Here is an 18383-nt window from a genome sequence, read left to right as displayed (position 1 = left end):
CGCTTAGAACAGTACTTGGCACATAGTAACCGCTTAACAAATACCATTATTATTATTATCCCAGCTTCGCCACTTGTCAGCGAAGCTTAGATAACAGAAGCTTAGAGAACAGTGCTTGGCACATAGTAAGCACTTAACAAATATCATTATTATTATTATTATTACCATCCCAGCTTCGCCACTTGTCAGCTGTGTGACTTTGGGCAAGTCACTTCCCTTCTCTGTGCCTCAGTGACCTCAGCTGTAAAATGGAGATTAAGACTGTGAGCCCCACGAAGGACAACCTCATGACCTTGTATCTCCCCCTGTGTTTAGAACAGTGCTTGGCACATAGTAAGCACTTAACAAATGACATTATTATTATTATTATTATTATTATTATTCTTATCCCAGCTTCACCACTTGTCAGCGAAGCTTAGGTAACAGAAGCTTAGAGAACAGTGCTTGGCACATAGTAAGCGCTTAATACCATTATGATTATTATTATTATTATTATTATCATCCCAGCTTCGCCACTTTTCAGGTGTGTGACTTTGGGCAAGTCACTTCCCTTCTCCGTGCCTCAGTGACCTCAGCTGTAAAATGGAGATTAAGACTGTGAGCCCCACGAAGGACAACCTGATGACCTTGTATCTCCCCCTGCACTTAGAACAGTGTCTGGCACATAGGAAGTGCTTAATACCATCATTATTATTATTATTAGTGCTTAACAAATACCATCATTATTATTATTATTATTATTATTATTATGTCAGTCCCACTCCCCTTTCTCAACAGCAGGCGTAGGCCTTCCTCGGAGATCCCGCCTCAGCGCTTTCCCCCCTCACCACAGAAAAGCCCGCCATCTTGGCGGCCCCTCAAGGCCCATTCTCTCTGAGGAAAAGGCGCGAGGCCCGGGCCTCCTCTCACTTGTCAGCTGTGTGACTTTGGGCAAGTCACTTCCCTTCTCTGTGCCTCAGTGACCTCAGCTGTAAAATGGAGATTAAGACTGTGTGCACCATGAAGGACAACCTGATGACCTTGTATCTCTCCCTGCGCTTAGAACAGTGCCTGGCACATGGGAAGCGCTTAATACCATCAATATTATTAGTGCTTAACAAATACCATCATTATTATTATTATTATGTCGGTCCCACTCCCCTTTCTCAACAGCAGGCTTAGGCCTTGCTCGGAGATCCCGCCTCAGTGCTTCCCCCCTCACCACAGAAAAACCCGCCATCACGGCAGCCCCTCAAGGCCCATTTCCTCTGAGGAAAAGGCACAAGGCCCGGGCCTCCCCTCACTTGTCAGCTGTGACTTTGGGCAAGTCACTTCCCTTCTCCGTGCCTCAGTGACCTCAGCTGTAAAATGGAGATTAAGACTGTGTGCCCCATGAAGGACAACCTGATGACCTTGTATCTCCTCCTGCGCTTAGAACAGTGCCTGGCACACGGGAAGCGCTTAATACCATAATTATTATTATTATTAGTGCTTAACAAATACCATCATTATTATTATTATTATGTCGGTCCCACTCCCCTTTCTCAACAGCAGGCTTAGGCCTTCCTCGGAGATCCCGCCTCAGCGCTTCCCCCCTCAGTCCACAGAAAAACCTGCCATCTTGGCGACCCCTAAAGGCCCATTCCCTCTGAGGAAAAGGCGTGAGGAAAAGGTGCGAAGCCCGGGCCTCCCCTCACTTGTCAGCTGTGTGACTTTGGGCAAGTCACTTCATCATCAATGTATTTATTGAGCGCTTACTGTGTGCAGAGCACTGTACTAAGCGCTTGGGAAGTACAAGTACTTCCCTTCTCTGTGCCTCAATGACCTCAGCTGTAAAATGGAGATTAAGACTGTGTGCCCCATGAAGGACAACCTGATGACCTGGTATCTCCCCCTGTGCTTAATACCATCATTATTATTATTGTTAGTGCTTAACAAATACCATCATTATTATTATTATGTCGGTCCCACTCCCCTTTCTCAACTGCAGGCTTTGGCCTTGCTCGGAGATCCTGCCTCGGGACTCCCCCTACTCAGCCCACAGAAAAGCCCGCCATCTTGGCAGCCCCTCAAGGCCCATTCCCTCCGAGGAAAAGGCACGAGGCCCGGGCCTCCCCTCACTTGTCAGCTGTGTGACTTCGGGCAAGTCACTTCCCTTCTCCGTGCCTCAGCGACCTCAGCTGTAAAATGGAGATTAAGACTGTGTGCCCCATGAAGGACAACCTGATGACCTTGTATCTCCCCCTGCGCTTAGAATCAATCAATCGTATTTATCGAGCGCTTACTGTGTGCAGAGCACTGTACTAAGCGCTTGGGAAGTACAAGTTGGCAGTCCCTGCCGAACAGTGGGTTCACCTGGCACATAGGAAGCGCTTAATACCATCATTATTGTTATTATAAGTGCTTAACAAATACCATCATTATTATTATTATTATGTCGGTCCCACTATTCTTTCTCAACTGCAGGCTTAGGCCTTGCCCGGAGATCCCGCCTCAGCGCTTCCCCCCCCTCACCACAGAAAAGCCCGCCATCTTGGCGGCCCTCGAGGAAAAGGCGCGAGGCCCGGGCCTCCCCGCCCACGCCTGACTCTGCGCATGCGCCTGGCAAGACGACGAGGGAAGCGCCGCGTCTGCGAGAGGCGACACGTCCCTTTTCGTTCCGCCGACCGGAAGTGGGCGCCGGGGACTGTTTTGAGCGCGACACTCCTTCCCGGAAGTGAAAGCGATGGCCACCATGCTGCGGGACTTGGGCCTAATTGGGACCATTGGAGACGATGAGGACGTGCCGGCCGAGTCCGACACTGCAGATGAGGAGGAGGAGGTAGGGGGGAGAAGTGGATCGACGTTGGTTGGAAAATGGGGATGAAGATTGTGAGCCCCACATGGGGCAACCTAATTACTTTGGATCCTCCCCAGTGCTTGGCACATAGTAAGCCCTTAACAAATGTGCCATCATTGTTACTGTAATAATAATAATTTTGGTATTTGTTAAACCCTTACTATGTGCCAAGCACTATTCTAAGCGCTGGGGAGGATACAAAGCGATTAGGTGGCCCCATGTGGGGCCCACAATCTTCATCCCCATTTTACAGATGAGGTAACTGAGGCCCACAGAATCAATCAAATCAATCAGTCGTATTTATTGAGCGCTTACTGTGTGCAGAGCACTGTACTAAGCGCTTGGGAAGTAAAAGTTGGCAATATCTAGAGACGGCCCCTACCCAACAGTGGGCTCACAGTCTAGAAGGGGGAGACAGGGAACAAAACCAAACATATTAACGAAAGTTGTCCCACGAGGGGCTCATAGACTTAATTCCCATTTTCCAGATGAGGTAACTGAGGCACAGAGAAGTGAAGTGACTTGCCCAAAGTCACACAGCTAACAATTGGCAGAGCCGGGATTTGAACCCATGACCTCTGACTCCAAAGCCTGGGCTCTTTCCATTGAGCTACGCTGATTCTCCATATTATAATAGAACAGTGCTTGGCACATAGTAAGCGCTTAATAAATGCCACCTTTGTTACTATTACTATAGTAACAAAGCGCTTTACAAATGCCATCATTGTTACTATTGTTATAATGTAATTATATAGCATATAATAATTGTTCTTATTATAATAGTAACAATGGTGGCATTTGTTAAGTGCCTACTATGTGCCAAGCACTGTTCTAAGCGCTGGGGAGGATACAAAGTGATTAGGTGGCCCCATGTGGGGCCCAGAGTTTTAATCCCCATTTTCCAGATGAGGTAACTGAGGCACAGAGAAGTGAAGTGACTTGCCCAAAGTCACACAGCTGACAATGGGCAGAGCCGGGATTTGAACCCACGACCTCTGACTCCAAAGCCTGGGCTGTTTCCATTGAGCCACGCTGATTCAACATATTATAATAGAACAGTGCTTGGCACATAGTAAGCGCTTAACAAATGCCATCATTGTTACTATGATTATAATAGTAAGCGCTTAACAAATGCCATCTTTGTTACTATTATTGTAATAGTAAGCGCTTTACAAATGCCATCATTGTTACTATTGTTATAATGTAATTATATTATATAATAATAATAATAATATATAATAATTATTCTTATTATAATAGTAGCCACTGGGGAGGATACAAAGTGATTAGGTGGCCCCATGTGGGGCCCACAATCCTCATCCCCATTTTACAGATGAGGTAACTGAGGCCCAGAGAAGTGAAGTGACTGGCCCAAAGTCACACAGCTAGCAATTGGCAGAGCTGGGATTTGAACCCATGACCTCTGACTCCAAAGCCTGGGCTCTTTCCATTGAACTACGCTGATTGTCCATATTATAATAGAACAGTGCTTGGCACATAGTAAGCGCTTAACAAATGCCATCATTGTTACTATTATTATAATAGTAAACGCTTAACAAATGCCATCATTGTTACTATTATAATAATTATTATTATTATATAATAACATAAGTATATTATAATAGTAAGCATGCCATCATTCTTAATATTGTAATAATTATTATTATATAATAATATAATTATATTATTATAATAGTAACAATGATGGCATTTGTTAAGCGCTTACTATGTGCCAAGCACTGTTCTAAGCGCTGGGATAGTTTCAAGATGATTAGGTTGACCCACGTGGAAGCAGCCACGTGGAAGCAGCGTGGCTTAATGGAAAGAGCCCAGGCTTGGGAGTCAGAGGTCGTGGGTTCTAATCCCGCCTCCGCCACTTGTCAGCTGGGTGACTTTGGGCAAGTCACTTCTCTGGGCCTCAGTGACCCCATCTGTACTGAACTGGGATGAGAACCTTGGTCCTTCTTACTCCCAGGCCTATGCTCTTTCCACTGGGCCATGCTACTTTCCTAGAACCTGGGTCTCTTGATTCCCAGTCCTAAGGTAGACCACCCTACCTCCCAATAGCTTTTTTTATAAAAAATAACTGATAGTTCCTTCTCAGCCAAAGGCACTCAACTCACATCTTTCCCCTGACTCCCATCCAAAAAATGTTTTGGGTCCAAAAGAGTAGGGTTAGAGAACATGGACGGTTGCTTTCCTTGAAGTTCTTTGTACAGTGCTCTGCACACAGTAAGTGCTCAATAAATACCATTGATTGATTGATAGATTAAACTCCGGTTCAGTCCACATCCTTGGCAGCCCCTTGCATCTCATTTTTTGTAGGAGCAGCCCATTATACTGGGCAGGAAACAGCAGGCCCTTCGGAAGAACAGAAGTGCTGACTTCAATCCCGACTTTGTTTTCACGGAAAAGGAGGGGCTGTACGATGGGAGCTGGGCCATGGCCGATGTCATGAAGCAACTCAAAAAGAAGGTGAGGTGGTTTGTAGCGGGTGGACGAGCTGGGGGGCTTGGATAGGAATCTGCATCCTCTAGTAGAGTGAGGAGAATGGCTCCAAATTGCTCAACCCTCATGTAACAGCGAACACTTGGTCTGCTTTGGAATTGTACTACCCTATTCCTGTGACTTGCAGGTTGAATTTTGACTCTTAAGGACGACATTCTTCCTATCCCATCCATTTCTTTTCAGCTATTTTTCTTTCTTTGGGCAGAGGGCGGCAACAACGCTAGATGAAAAGATTGAGGAAGTCCGAAAGAAACGGAAAAGTGAGGTGAGGAAAAAGGACCGTTGCCCTGATCATCCCCCAGGGCTCCGACTCTCTCTTCTTTGAATGAGAATCTCTTCGAAGATCAGGTGTGACGTCTGCATTGCCATTTCATAGAAACCCTGTCTTTGGGGAGGGGAGCCTTCTTTTGTAAGACTTTGGTTTGTTATTATACCTTCATTCATTCTGTGATGGGTTCTAGGTAAGAATTGGCCCTACTCATTGGATCTGTGTTTTTATTAGGGGATACCAGGGCTAATGTTTTCTTTCCCAGGAGAAAGAACCAAGGTCGGGGAAAGCAGAATGTGAAAAGAAAGAGGATTCGGATCCTGAGCCGGAAGGCGAGGAAGGCCAACAAGAGGAGGAAGAGGAGGAGGTGGAGGACGAAGCCTCAGAGTCTGACTATTCATCAGCTGAAGAGAACATCCTCACCAAAGCAGGTCGGTGCCGGGAGTGACAAGGGAAGTGTTCACCGAGTTGATTTTCTATCCACTTGACAGGTTCCTTAGGATCCTTTCCTTGCTACATCCTTCCAGGGATGTAGGTTTTGGATCTGGGGCCCTCTGGGGAGCTGGGATGCCATGGGGGTGAAGGAAACCATTTCCCCCCTGGGGTAATCACTGTGGGGGTCAAGCTTTCTCAGCTGTAGCTAGTCCACTCACTTCTTGGAGCTGGGGGTGGGGGTCTAGATGTTGGTTTCTGTATTACTCTCCGCCGGCCGTGACCAAACCCTGGAGCCTAGTGGACTTTTGCTTCTGGTAAACTGAGTAACTGGTGAGGTCCCGGTGGGCAAGCAGGAGGCTCCTCTTACCGCCGCTGAAGGCTGGAGGTTCTGCTCGCCTCAGATTGGGCCCAGCGTCCAGTGGGGACTTGGATCGGGACAGGGCTGCTCATCTCATCTCGGGTAAGACTCTGGAGCCAAGGAGGAGACTCTCTGTGCCTACTGGGCTATGATGCCAGGCGGGCCTTCCCCCTCCACACCTGGGCAGGACCTCTCGGCTGGGGCTTTTCTCTCCCTGCGGGGCCCTGGGCCAGCCAGGGCTTCTCTGAGCCCCCCTGAAGGCTGAGGAAGTCACGGCCCCAGAACACCAGCCCTTCCAAGCTCCGCCCCGAGTGGATAGAGCCCGGGCCTGGGAGTGAGAAGGACCTGGCTTCTGATCCTGGCTCCACCCCATCTGCTGTGTGACCTTGGGCAAGTCACTTCAGTTCTGGGCCTCAGCGACGTCATCTGTAAAATGGGGATAAGAGTGTGAGCCCCCATGTGGGACAGGGACCGTGTCCAACCCGATTAACTCGTGTCCACCCCAGCGCTTAGAACAGTGCTCGACGTACAGTAAGCACTTAACAAGTACCATAATTATTATTACCGGCCTCCTCCCGCTGTGGCTCATGTCATCGAATGGGAGGTGGGTGACTCCAGAGCCATAGCCCCAGGGCCCTGGCCCGTGGGACTGACTTTCCACTCACAATTTCCAATTCCTCACATGACCTCCCTCTGCCAGATACACTCAAGGTGAAGGACCGGAAAAAGCGGAAGAAAGGAGGCCAGGTAAGTAGTGCTCTTGGCGTGGGTGGCGGGAACTGTCCGTCCAGCCCTGGGCTTCCTCTGACGTCCAGTGCTCTGAAGATCCAGGCCCAGTCTCTGATTGCTGATCTCAAGTCCCTCTCTGGGTTTCCCTTGTAGGAAGCAGGAGGCTTCTTTGAAGACGCCTCTAAGTACGATGAAAGCCTCTCATTCCAGGACATGAACCTCTCTCGTCCTCTTCTCAAGGTAGGAGGGCGTTTCGGGCCTTGGTTGAGGACTAGAGGTCGGTTGGGGGTTGGAAGTAAATGCCAACTGGCGGAAGGACGTGTGGCTCGGGGAACTGAGACGCCCCTTCTACCTGTTCCGTGTGGCCTGGTGGAAAGAGCCGGGGCCTGGGTTCTAATCCTGGATCTGCCACCCTGGGCCTCAGTTTCCTCAGCAGCAAAATGGGGATCCTGGAACTGTTCTCCCTCTTGGAGGGTGAGCTCCTATCTACCCCAGTGTTTAATGCAGTACTAGGCACATAGTAAACCCTGAACATCATCAGTGGTATCTGTTGAGCACTGTGTGCAGAGCACTGTAATTGGAAGAGTACAGTACAACAAAGTTGGTAGAAATGTTCCTTATCATCATCATCAAGCGTATTTATTGAGCGCTTACTATGTGCAGAGCACTGTACTAAGCGCTTGGGAAGTACATTTCTATTCTACTTATTTTATTTTGTTGGTATGTTTGGTTCTGTTCTCTGTCTCCCCCTTTTAGACTGTGAGCCCACTGTTGGGTAGGGACTGTCTCTATGTGATGCCAATTTGTACTTCCCAAGCGCTTAGTACAGTGCTCTGCACATAGTAAGCGCTCAATAAATACGATTGATTGATTGATTGATTACAAATTGGCAACATATACAGTCCCTACCCAACAGTGGGCCCACAGTCTAAAAGGGCTCACAGTCTAAAACAGTCCTTATCCATAATGAGCTTGCAGTCCAGAGGGGGAGGCAGTCATGAATAGAAATAAATAATCTATAGTATAGGAGTTATATGCATTATAATTTATAGATATGTAATATAATTTGAAGTTTTGCACAAATCTGTTATCATCAACAGTGTTATCATTATTATTATTATTATTATCTCTCAGGCCATCACAGCCATGGGGTTCAAGCAGCCGACCCCTATCCAGAAGGCCTGCATCCCCGTGGGAATGTTGGGGAAGGATATCTGTGCTTGCGCTGCCACCGGGACAGGTGAGATCTCTGAGAGGGACGTGGGTGGAGGGGAAGATGTCCGGCGAGGATTGTGGCAATGGAAAGGGAGGGCCTTGGAGTTTTCGGCCTTGGGCAATCCCTGCCCGGGGGCAACATGTTAAAGACAGAGAGGTCTTCCCCGTGCTCTCTGAGATGAACGCAAATTCCCCTCTCTATCGTTTCTTCCATCCTCCAGGCAAGACGGCTGCTTTTGCCCTCCCCGTCCTGGAGCGTCTGATCTACAAACCCCGCCAGGCTCCCGTGACCCGCGTGCTGGTCCTGGTGCCCACCCGGGAGCTGGGCATCCAGGTGCACTCCGTCACCAAGCAGCTGGCCCAGTTCAGCAACGTCACCACCTGTCTGGCTGTGGGTGAGTCCCCTGGGCGAGACTCTGGATGGGCGGGGTGCGGGCTTCTGGCCGCCGAAGGGTCACGCTGGAGGAAGGCCTCCAATCAATCAATCAATCAATCGTATTTATTGAGCGCTTACTATGTGCAGAGCACTGTACTAAGCGCTTGGGAAGTACAAATTGGCAACACATAGAGACAGTCCCTACCCAACAGTGGGCTCCCAGTCTAAAAGGGGGAGACAGAGAACAGAACCAAACACACCGACAAAATAAAATAAATAGGATAGAAATGTACAAGTAAAATAAATAAATAAATAGAGGAATAAATATGTACAACCATATATACATATATACAGGTGCTGTGGGGAAGGGAAGGGGGTAAGATGGGGGGATGGAGGGGGGACGAGAGGGAGAGGAAGGAAGGGGCTCAGTCTGGGAAGGCCTCCTGGAGGAGGTGAGCTCTCAGCGTCAGAGTGGACATGCCTTTCAGGAGGACTTGGCTCACTGCCCCCACTTTCCCTAAAGAGCAGCAGCGTGGCACTCCATTTAGGAGGAATTTAAGAGCTCTCCCTCTTCCCTTGCCCTCTCCCTTCTTCCCTGTTCCCTCCAGTGTGGAATTGAGTCAGGGGGCTTATCTCTGTCGAAGCCAGCAGTGGCATGGGAGTGCCGAGGCCTAGAGCCCGGGCCTGGGATACAGAAGGACCTGGGTTCTAGTCTCGGTTCCACCAGTTGTCTGCTGTGTGACCTTGGGCAAACCACTTCACTTCTCTGAGCCTTAGTTACCTCATATGTAAAATTGAGATTTGAGCCCACTTTTTAGACTGTGAGCCCACTGTTGGGTAGGGACTGTCTCTATATGTTGCCAATTTGTACTTCCCAAGCACTTAGTACAGTGCCCTGCACATAGTAAGCGCTCAATAAATACGATTGATGATGATGACTGTGAGCCCCATGTGGGACATGGACTCCATCCAACCGGTTTACTTTGTATCTACCTCATCACCTAGAACAGTGCCTAGCACACAGGAAGAGCTTAAGAAATACCATAAAAAAATTCTGCCAGGGCGAAAACTGGTTTAGCATCAGTCTTGAGGGACTCCTCTATTTCCACTTCTCTATCCAGAACGGTGTTCACTAATCCTGATCCTGCTAATCCTGATCCCGCTTTTCTTTTGCTTTAGCCTGGGTTTTATCGGCGGCATTAAAGGATCAGTGGTTAATCAGTGGATCGAGTGCTCAATTCATTGAGCACTTACTGCGAGCCAAGCATTGGGAGAGTACAATACAACTGAGTTGGTAGATGCGTTCCTTGCCCGCAACGAGCTTATACAGTCCGGATGGGGGACAGACATTAAAATAAATTCCGGATACGTACAGAAGTGCTGTGCGATTGAAGGTGGGAGAATACTAAAAGGGGTCTTAGTCTAGGAGGGGTCTTACTAAGAGGGGTCAGATCCAAGTGCCCAGGCACAAGAGAGTGCTCAATAAATGTGATTGAATGAATAACAGTCACAGGTTCCAACGAGACTCCTCTTTTTGAAAAGCTTTCCATCCGGAACTTCCTCGAAGGTTGTTTGAAAAATCAAAGTCCTTTGATTTACATTGGTTTCTTCCTGGCCACGTGTTTACCGATGTCTTCAGACACGTCTGGCTGCTTGGCGAGGTGCGTGGTCTCCAGTGGGACCTTTCCCCTGTTTAACTCTGTGCTCACTGAGCCAAACCTGAATTCTGGGTTCTGCTTGTTCTACCAGATGGAGAAGTTAGATCCACTCATTCTCGTCACCCCCATCTGTCGGCTTGCCCAATCTCAACGACCATTTTCTACTTGTTCTCTCACGTTCAGGTGGTCTGTAGCATCCACCTACGCCTGGGATATCACCGTCGGGAGCCGGGCCGGGGGAGGTCGTTTCTCGGTGTTTGTAGTGGAAGGGATTGGTTTGGTAGGGCCACGCCCCCTGTTACGGGTTTGCCGGGATAACTCCCAACCGGGACCATAACAGTCGTATCCGTTGAGTGCTTACTGTGTGCAGAGCGCTATACAAAGTGTTTGGAAGAGTACAGTAGAACAGAGTTGCTAGACACAGTCCCTGCCCACAACTAGCTTACAGTCTAGAGGGACTTATTCTCGAGAGGCCTAGTTTTGCAGCTGACTCGTGTCTGTCGCCCCATTCCCCTTCCTCCCTCCATTTTCCTCCCGTCCTCTATGCGTCTTTCCTCTCCTTCTCTCTGTCTTCCTCTCCTCATTCTCCTCCCCCATTGACAGGGCCCCCACCCCAGTGGCCCAGGCCCTCCCCTCACCCCATCTCTACCGGAGGAGCCCTAACCCCGCAGAACTCTTCTCTTCCCAGGCGGGTTGGATGTGAAGACCCAGGAGGCCGCTCTGCGGGCCGGGCCGGACATCCTCATTGCCACCCCTGGCCGGCTCATCGACCACCTCCATAACTGCCCCTCTTTCCACCTGAGCAGCATCGAGGTGCTCATTCTGGATGAGGCTGACAGGTGAGCCGGGAGGCTGGGATCGGCCCCACGGTCGGATGTGACTCGGTTACCCAACAGCCTCCGGGATGGCCAGAGTCCCTAATGAGCTTGGACTGCCTTCTAGGGAGAGTTTTAGGACCAAAAGGTCAAAGGCTGAGAGCTGGACTCTCTCTTCCTCTCTTTCTCCCTCTCCCCTTCTAGTCCCAGTTTCTTAGCCTTGAAAGATTCCCGTTCCATTCTTAAAGACTGCAGGGGGCCAGTGCCCAGCCTGCCACTACTCATCCGACACTGCTTCTGTCTCCCAAGGATGCTAGATGAATACTTTGAAGAGCAGATGAAGGAAATCATCAAGATGTGCTCCCACCACCGCCAGACCATGCTCTTCTCGGCCACCATGACGGATGAGGTGGGTGACCTCAACCCCCGCAAGCGCTGACGGCGTCGTGCGGTCTCAGGGTGCCGGTGTTCGCGCCTCGCTCCGAAGGAGTTGAGGAATCAGCCCTGCCCTGCGGCGCCCGGGTGCCCGTAGGGAACACGGGCCCTCTCCACTCCCCTATCGCCGTTCCCCACCTCCCGTCCTCTGAGTCTCCCCCCCACCCCGACTAGAGCTGGAGTTGGTACCTTTGTGTCCGACAGGTGAAGGATCTGGCCTCCGTCTCGCTGAAGAATCCCGTCCGGATTTTTGTGAACAGCAACACAGACGTGGCTCCGTTCCTACGGCAGGAATTCGTCCGGATCCGGCCCAACCGGGAAGGAGACCGGGAGGCCATCGTCTCCGGTGAGGCCGGGGCGGGGGATCCCTCCCGTGGGCGGGCACTGGAGGCGGTGATGGTGAGGGAGCTGCCTTGCCAGCCTCCTCCCCTAGCACCTTCCTTCCTCCCTCTCCCCCTCTCAGCTCTGCTGACGCGGACCTTCACTGACCACGTGATGCTCTTCACTCAGACCAAGAAGCAGGCTCACCGCATGCACATCCTGCTGGGGCTCATGGGGCTACAGGTGGGCGAGCTGCACGGGAACCTGTCGCAGACCCAGCGGCTGGAGGCCCTCAGGTAACCGGCCCGGCGGTGGCCATCGGGGAGCTCGGCTCTTTCTCCGCGGCACGGCGGCATCGCGAAGGCAAGGGCGGCGGGGAGGAGTCGCGGGAAGTCGGGTGGGGTAGGTGGCCGCGCCGGGGTCAGAACCGAGCCGCCCTTGGCCCAACGCGGCCCGAGCCCATCCGTGTGACCCGTTCGGTTCTGCCCCTTTCCCAGGCGCTTCAAGGACGAGCAGATTGATGTCCTCGTGGCCACAGACGTAGCAGCCCGAGGACTCGACATCGAGGGTGTGAAAACGGTGAGACGGGTCCTCCCTTCTCTCCCACCCTCCTCTCTCGTGTCCCCCTTCCGCCCCCTCCCCCCAAGGCCCACCCCCCTGACGCCCCAGTGGGACCCCTCCCTCCCTCCAGGTGATCAACTTCACGATGCCCAACACCACCAAGCATTACGTGCACCGGGTGGGCCGGACGGCTCGGGCCGGGAGAGCCGGCCGCTCGGTCTCGCTGGTCGGAGAGGAGGAGCGCAAGATGCTGAAGGAGATCGTGAAGACGGCCAAGGCCCCGGTCAAGGCCAGGATCCTCCCCCAAGGTCGGGATTTTCCCCTGGTTTGTGGCCCTCAGGGTTGGGGTTCGGGCGTAAGATTCGGGGCCGGGCTAGAAGGAAGCTAGTTGGTCAGCGACCATCAGCAGGAGTGTAGGTGATGGGGAGATTTGGGTCCGCTCTGGTTCTGAAGGAGCGAGTAGAGCTCTGCTTCTTTGGTCCATGGGGGAAGGGAGGCGGATCGAGACAGTCTCGTCTCTGAACTCCGTTTGGCTTTTCCCCCCCAGATGTCATCCTGAAGTTCCGTGACAAGATTGAGAAACTGGAGAAAGACGTGTACGCCGTGTTGCGGCTAGAGGCTGAGGAGAGGGAGATGCAGCACTCCGAGGCCCAGGTAAAAGGGGCTTTTTAATAATAATAATAATAATAACGATGGCATTTGTTAAGCGCCTACTATGTGCAAAGCGCTGTTCTAAGCGCCGGGGGGATCAGATTGTCCCACGTGGGGCTCACAGTCTTCGTCCCCATTTTACAGATGAGGGAACTGAGGCACAGAGAAGTTAAGTAACTTGCCCAGTCACACAGCTGACAATTGGCAGAGCCGGGATTTGAACTCATGACCTCTGACTCCCAAGCCTGTGTTCTTTCCTTTGAGCCACACTGCTTCTTCCTTTTTGCTTCTGAGATTTTTTTTTTTAATTAGGCACCTACGACACGTCAAGTGCTGTTCTAAGCACTGGGGTAGGAACAACTTTTATCCGTCGGGCACAGTCCCTGTCCCACATGGGATTCGCAGTCTAAGATTAGGGAACAACTTTTATCCATCGGGCACAGTTCCTGTCCCACATGGGATTCGCAGTCTAAGATTAGGGAACAACTTTTATCCGTCGGGCACAGTCCCTGTCCCACGTGGGACTCGTAGGGAGTAGGGTTTAATTCCCATTTAATCGTTAAGGAAATTCAGGCACAGAAGTGACTCGCCCAAGGTCACACACTCCATTCATAGGAAGCTTCTCCGTGTGTGTCCCTGAGGCCTTGAAATGCTGGATTTCCAGCTGGGAAAGGGGCCGGTGACGTTCGGGTCACGAGCCCCTCGGCCGATGGCTTCTTCCGGGTAAGCCATTCCGGGAGGTCGCACGGAGCTGGACCGGCTGTCCCCGGGGGCGGGCCCAGATGGGTCCCCCGGGGGGCCGGAGCATAGTAGGCGCCACCTCTGCCCTCAGATCGACACCGCCAAGCGACTCTTGGAGAAAGGGAAAGGAGAGGCCAACGAGGAGCCGGAACGCAGCTGGTTCCAGACCAGAGAGGAGAGGAAGAAGGAGAAGAGTAAGTGGGAAAAGGGGGTTGTACATATCTATTCTATTTATTTTGTTAATATGTTTGGCTTTAATAATAATGGCATTTATTAAGCGCTTACTATGTGCAAAGCACTGTTCTAAGCGCTGGGGCGGTTACAAGGTGATCAGGTTGTCCCACGGGGGGGGCTCACAGTCTTAACCCCCATTTTACAGATGAGGGAACTGAAGCGCAGAGAAGTGACTTGCCCAAAGTCACACAGCTGGCAATTGGCGGAGCTAGGATTTGAACCCACGACCTCCGACTCCAAAGCCCCTGCTCTTTTCCACTGAGCCATGCTGCTGCTCATGGTTTTGTTGTCTGTCCCCCCCTTCTAGACTGTGAGCCCACTGTCGGGTAGGGACCGTCTCTATCCGTTGCCAACTTGTCCGTCCCAAGCGCTTAGTACAGTGCTCCGCACACAGCAAGCGCTCAATAAATACGATTGATTGATCGATTGCGGGGGGGGGGGGAGCCAGGGCCGGCACCCAGGCGGAGACCCTCGGTTACTGGACGTTTAACGGCTGTGACGGACACAGCTTGGGGTGGGCGGTCGGCCTCCTCCCTTCCCTGGCAGCGGGGAATTTTCCTTAGAGTGGACACCCCCTCGTAGAGCGCGGTGGCCTGTTAAGTACCTAATGACCGACTGGTCCAGGGATGGGCCACCCCTGCCCCTTCTCTCTCCCTGCCCCTCCTCATAAGAGTAAGGCAAGACCCTTGCCGGTGCCCGGTGAGAAGTTTTAAATCGGAGAAAGGTTACCGGAACGCCGTGGCCCCTCTTTCCCTCCAGTCGCTAAAGCCCTGCAGGAATTCGATCTGGCCCTGAGGGGCAAGAAGAAGAGGAAGAAGTTCTTGCAGGACAGCAAGAAAAAGGCAGAAATGACGGTGAGCCGGGGGTGGGGCTTGACGGGGGGGCCGGGAGGTGGGCCGATAGCGATCAGCCCGAGCCCCGAGTTCGGGGGGGCCGGACGGTTCACCCTCCCGTTCGCCCAGCCGGAGGAAAGGTCCCAGTTCGAGATTCTGAAGTCCCAGATGTTCGCCGAGCGCTTGGCCAAGAGGAACCGCCGGGCCAAGCGGGCCCGGGCCATGCCCGAGGACGACCCCGCTCCTGCCCCAGGTAGGACCGGCCAGCCAGCCAGTCGTATTTAGGGAGTGCTTACTGTGTGTGCAGAGCACTGTACTAAACGCTCGGAAGAGTACCCTGTAACGATATAACAGGCACACTCCCCGCCCACCAGCTTCATGGGCCGAACCCCCAGCTGCGCTGGGCGTTTTGAGCAACCGTGGCCTGGCAGATGGAGCGCAGGCCTGGGAGTTAGGTGGACCGGGGTTCTAATCCTGGCTCCGCCACTTGTCTTCCCAGACTGAGCCCCTTCCCTCCTCTCCCCCTCGTCCCCCTCTCCATCCCCCCATCTTACCTCCTTCCCTTCCCCACAGCACCTGTACATATGTATATATGGTTGTACATATTTATTACTCTATTTATTTATTTTACTTGTACATTTCTATCCTATTTATTTTGTTGGTATGTTTGGTTCTGTTCTCTGTCTCCCCCTTTTAGACTGTGAGCCCACTGTTGGGTAGGGACTGTCTCTATGTGTTGCCAATTTGTACTTCCCAAGCGCTTAGAACAGTGCTCTGCACATAGTAAGCGCTCAATAAATACGATTGATTGTCTGCCGCATGACCCTGGACAAGTCACTTCACTTGATTGAGTGGTTGATTCTACTTCTAGACTGTGAGCCCACTGTTGGGTAGGGACCGTCTCCACCTCAGTGTGCGAAGCAGCGTGGCTCAGTGGAAGGAGCCCGGGTTTGGGAGTCAGAGGTCATGGGTTCCAATCCCGGCTCCACCACATGTCTGCTGTGTGTGACCTTGGACAAGTCCCTTCTCTGCGCCTCAGTGACTTCATCTGGAAAATGGAGATGAAGACGGTGAGCCCCACGTGGGACAACCTGATCCCACGTCTGTAAAATGGGGATTAAGACTGTGAGCCCCATGTGGGACAACCTGATCCCCTTGTATACGCCCCAGCACTTAGTACAGTGCTTTGCACATAGTAAGCGCTTAACAAATGCCATCATTATTATTATGTGGGACAGGGACTGGGTCCAAACTGATTAGCTTGTATCTATAATAGCGCTTAGTACAGTGCCTGGCATATAGTAAGCGCTCGTTTAAAAAAAAAAAGCTGCCTCCCAGGGTCTCGTGGAAGCCCCGCTGCCTCGTTTCTCCTGCCCTCTGGAAGCGTTCATGGGGCTCATAATCTTAACCCCCATTTGACAGTTGAGGGAAACTGAGGCACAGAAAAGTGGAGTGACTTGCCCCAGGTCACACGCGGGCATGTGGCGGAGTCAGGATTAGAATCCAGGTCCCTCTTACTTCCAGGCCCGTGGTCTATCCACAAGGCCACGCGGCTTCATCAGTTCTGTAACTAATGAGGCCCTTGTCTCCTCCCAGTGAGCAAGCAGAGGAGAACGAAGAAATCCGTGTTTGACGAGGAACTTACCAACACCAGCAAGAAGGCCCTGAAACAGTACCGAGCCGGGTAGGGTTTGGAGTCTCCCCTCAAGGAGTGAAGTGTGAATGCCCTTGCCTTGGGGTCAGGTAATCAATCAGCAAATAGGACTGATTGATTGAGCCCTCCTGTGGCTCTGTCCCTTCCAACCACCCGTCTTCAAGGCTCCCGTGCCTGTGGGAATGCTGTTACTAGCAAAATCCCACTCATCTGGAAGAGGCGGAGGAGGGCAGGGCGGCTTGCTGGGATGTAAGCAGCGTGGCTTAGTGGAAAGAGCCTGGGTTTGGCAGAGATTGTGGGTTCGAATCCCGGCTCTGCCACTTGCCAGCTGTGTGACTTTGGGCAAGTAACTTAACTTCTCTGTGCCTGTTATCTCATCTGGAAAATGGGGATTAAAAGTGTGAGCCCCATGTGGGACAACCTGATTACCTCGTATCTCCCCCAGCGCTTAGAACAGTGCTTGGCACATAGTAAGCGCTTAACAAATACCATTATTATTATTATTCCCATTTCCCCCCGCCCCCCGACCACCACATTGGGCTTTAGCCTCCTCACCTCAGGTCCGTTGGGTTGGCGGAGGGTCAGCCCTGTTCAAAACACCTGACCGCCTCGCCGTGGCTCTCCCTCCTCTTCCCCCAGCCCCTCCTTTGAGGAGCGGAAGCAGATGGGATTTTCTCGCCAGAAACGAGGAGGAAACTTCAAATCCAAATCCAGGTAACAGGCGCCGGCGTGGGTCCGGGGGGTCGGGGGGTGCCCTGCCTGCCTAACTCGGCCCAGGACTGAGACCCGCTCTCTATTTCTTGAACAGGTACAAGAGGAAGAAGTAGCAGGGTCCTCTTGGAGAAGCACTCGTGTCTGCGAATTCCGTCCCTTCCCCATGGGAAGCGTCATTCCGGCCTCCTTGTTGGTTTTCCAGTTGGAGCGATCCTCTAATAAAACTTCAAACCGACTGCAGACGGTGTGTCTTATTTTCGGTGGGAAAGGAACGAAGAAATCCATTTTCAGCGCGGAACCTAGGAGCCCCACCCACCAGAGGCCTTCCCGGTGGGGAGTTGAGCCAAATCCAATCTTTACCCCTGGGCTAAATTTTACTCTCCCCTGCTCAAGACCTACAATGGGTTTATTTATTTATTTATTTTACTTGTACATATCTATTCTATTTATTTTATTTTGTTAGTATGTTTGGTTTTGTTCTCTGTCTCCCCCTTTTAGACTGAGCCCACTGTTGGGTAGGGACCGTCTCTATATGTTGGCAACGTGTACTTCCCAAGTGCTTAGTCCAGTGCTCTGCACACAGTAAGCGCTCAATAAATACGACTGATGATGGATGGGCGTGACCTATCACCACACCTGGGAGCGAGGAGCCCCCGTCCCACTCTCTGTGGGCAGGGAACGTGTCGGCTAATTCTCTCGTATTGTGCTCTGCGCGTAGTAAGTGCTGATATAAAGGGCTGAGGGAAGCAGCGTGGCTCAGTGGAAAGAGCCCAGGCTTTGGAGCCAGAGGTCACGGGTTCAAATCCCCGCTCCACCACTTAGCTGTGTGACTTTGGGCAAGTCACTTAACTTCTCTGTGCCTCAGTTACCTCCTCTGTAAAATGAGGATGAAGACTGTGAGCCCCCCCGTGGGACAACCTGATCACCTTGTTATCTTCCCCGGTGCTTAGAACAGTGCTTTGCACCTAGTAAGCGCTTAATAAATCATCCTCATCATCATCAATCGTATTTATTGAGCGCTTACTGTGTGCAGAGCACTGTACTAAGCACTTGGGAAGT

At 51.7% G+C, this 18383-nt stretch overlaps 1 protein-coding gene across 2 annotated transcripts; it reads left to right on the top strand.

The window, feature by feature from the left end:
- The first annotated feature begins 2699 nt into the window (after positions 1 to 2699).
- On the top strand, positions 2700 to 17564 carry DDX27 (DEAD-box helicase 27). 2 transcript variants are annotated; one of them, XM_038749936.1, is made up of 21 exons: positions 2700 to 2800; positions 5144 to 5293; positions 5532 to 5591; positions 5860 to 6025; positions 7088 to 7134; positions 7270 to 7356; positions 8251 to 8356; positions 8553 to 8726; positions 11054 to 11204; positions 11490 to 11589; positions 11820 to 11961; positions 12079 to 12232; positions 12434 to 12515; positions 12628 to 12805; positions 13045 to 13151; positions 13981 to 14083; positions 14883 to 14977; positions 15086 to 15209; positions 16553 to 16640; positions 17250 to 17324; positions 17419 to 17564. In XM_038749936.1, exons 1-21 carry the CDS (start codon positions 2705 to 2707, stop codon positions 17435 to 17437), a joined length of 2304 nt encoding a protein of 767 aa, XP_038605864.1. In that variant the 5' UTR covers positions 2700 to 2704; the 3' UTR covers positions 17438 to 17564. The 2 variants fall into 2 exon arrangements, with proteins under 2 accessions (XP_038605864.1, XP_038605865.1); XM_038749937.1 differs by lacking the exons at positions 15086 to 15209; positions 17250 to 17324; positions 17419 to 17564.
- Positions 17565 to 18383: the final 819 nt, after the last annotated feature.

This window comes from Tachyglossus aculeatus, chromosome 8 (genome assembly GCF_015852505.1).
Source record: "Tachyglossus aculeatus isolate mTacAcu1 chromosome 8, mTacAcu1.pri, whole genome shotgun sequence".
NCBI lineage: Eukaryota > Metazoa > Chordata > Mammalia > Monotremata > Tachyglossidae > Tachyglossus > Tachyglossus aculeatus.
Note: the sequence above shows the minus strand (reverse complement) of the source record. Positions and strands in the feature narration are given on the sequence as shown.

What these genes read in the sequence shown, in the direction of transcription:
- DDX27 (XM_038749936.1), top strand. Translation starts at nt 2,705, where the DNA reads ATGGCCACCATGCTGCGGGACTTGGGCCTAATTGGGACCATTGGAGAC. An exon ending in AGCGGAAGAAAGGAGGCCAG is followed by an intron (nt 7,135 to 7,269) that starts GTAAGTAGTGCT and finishes TTTCCCTTGTAG; the next exon opens with GAAGCAGGAGGCTTCTTTGA. An exon ending in GGCCAGGATCCTCCCCCAAG is followed by an intron (nt 12,806 to 13,044) that starts GTCGGGATTTTC and finishes TTTCCCCCCCAG; the next exon opens with ATGTCATCCTGAAGTTCCGT.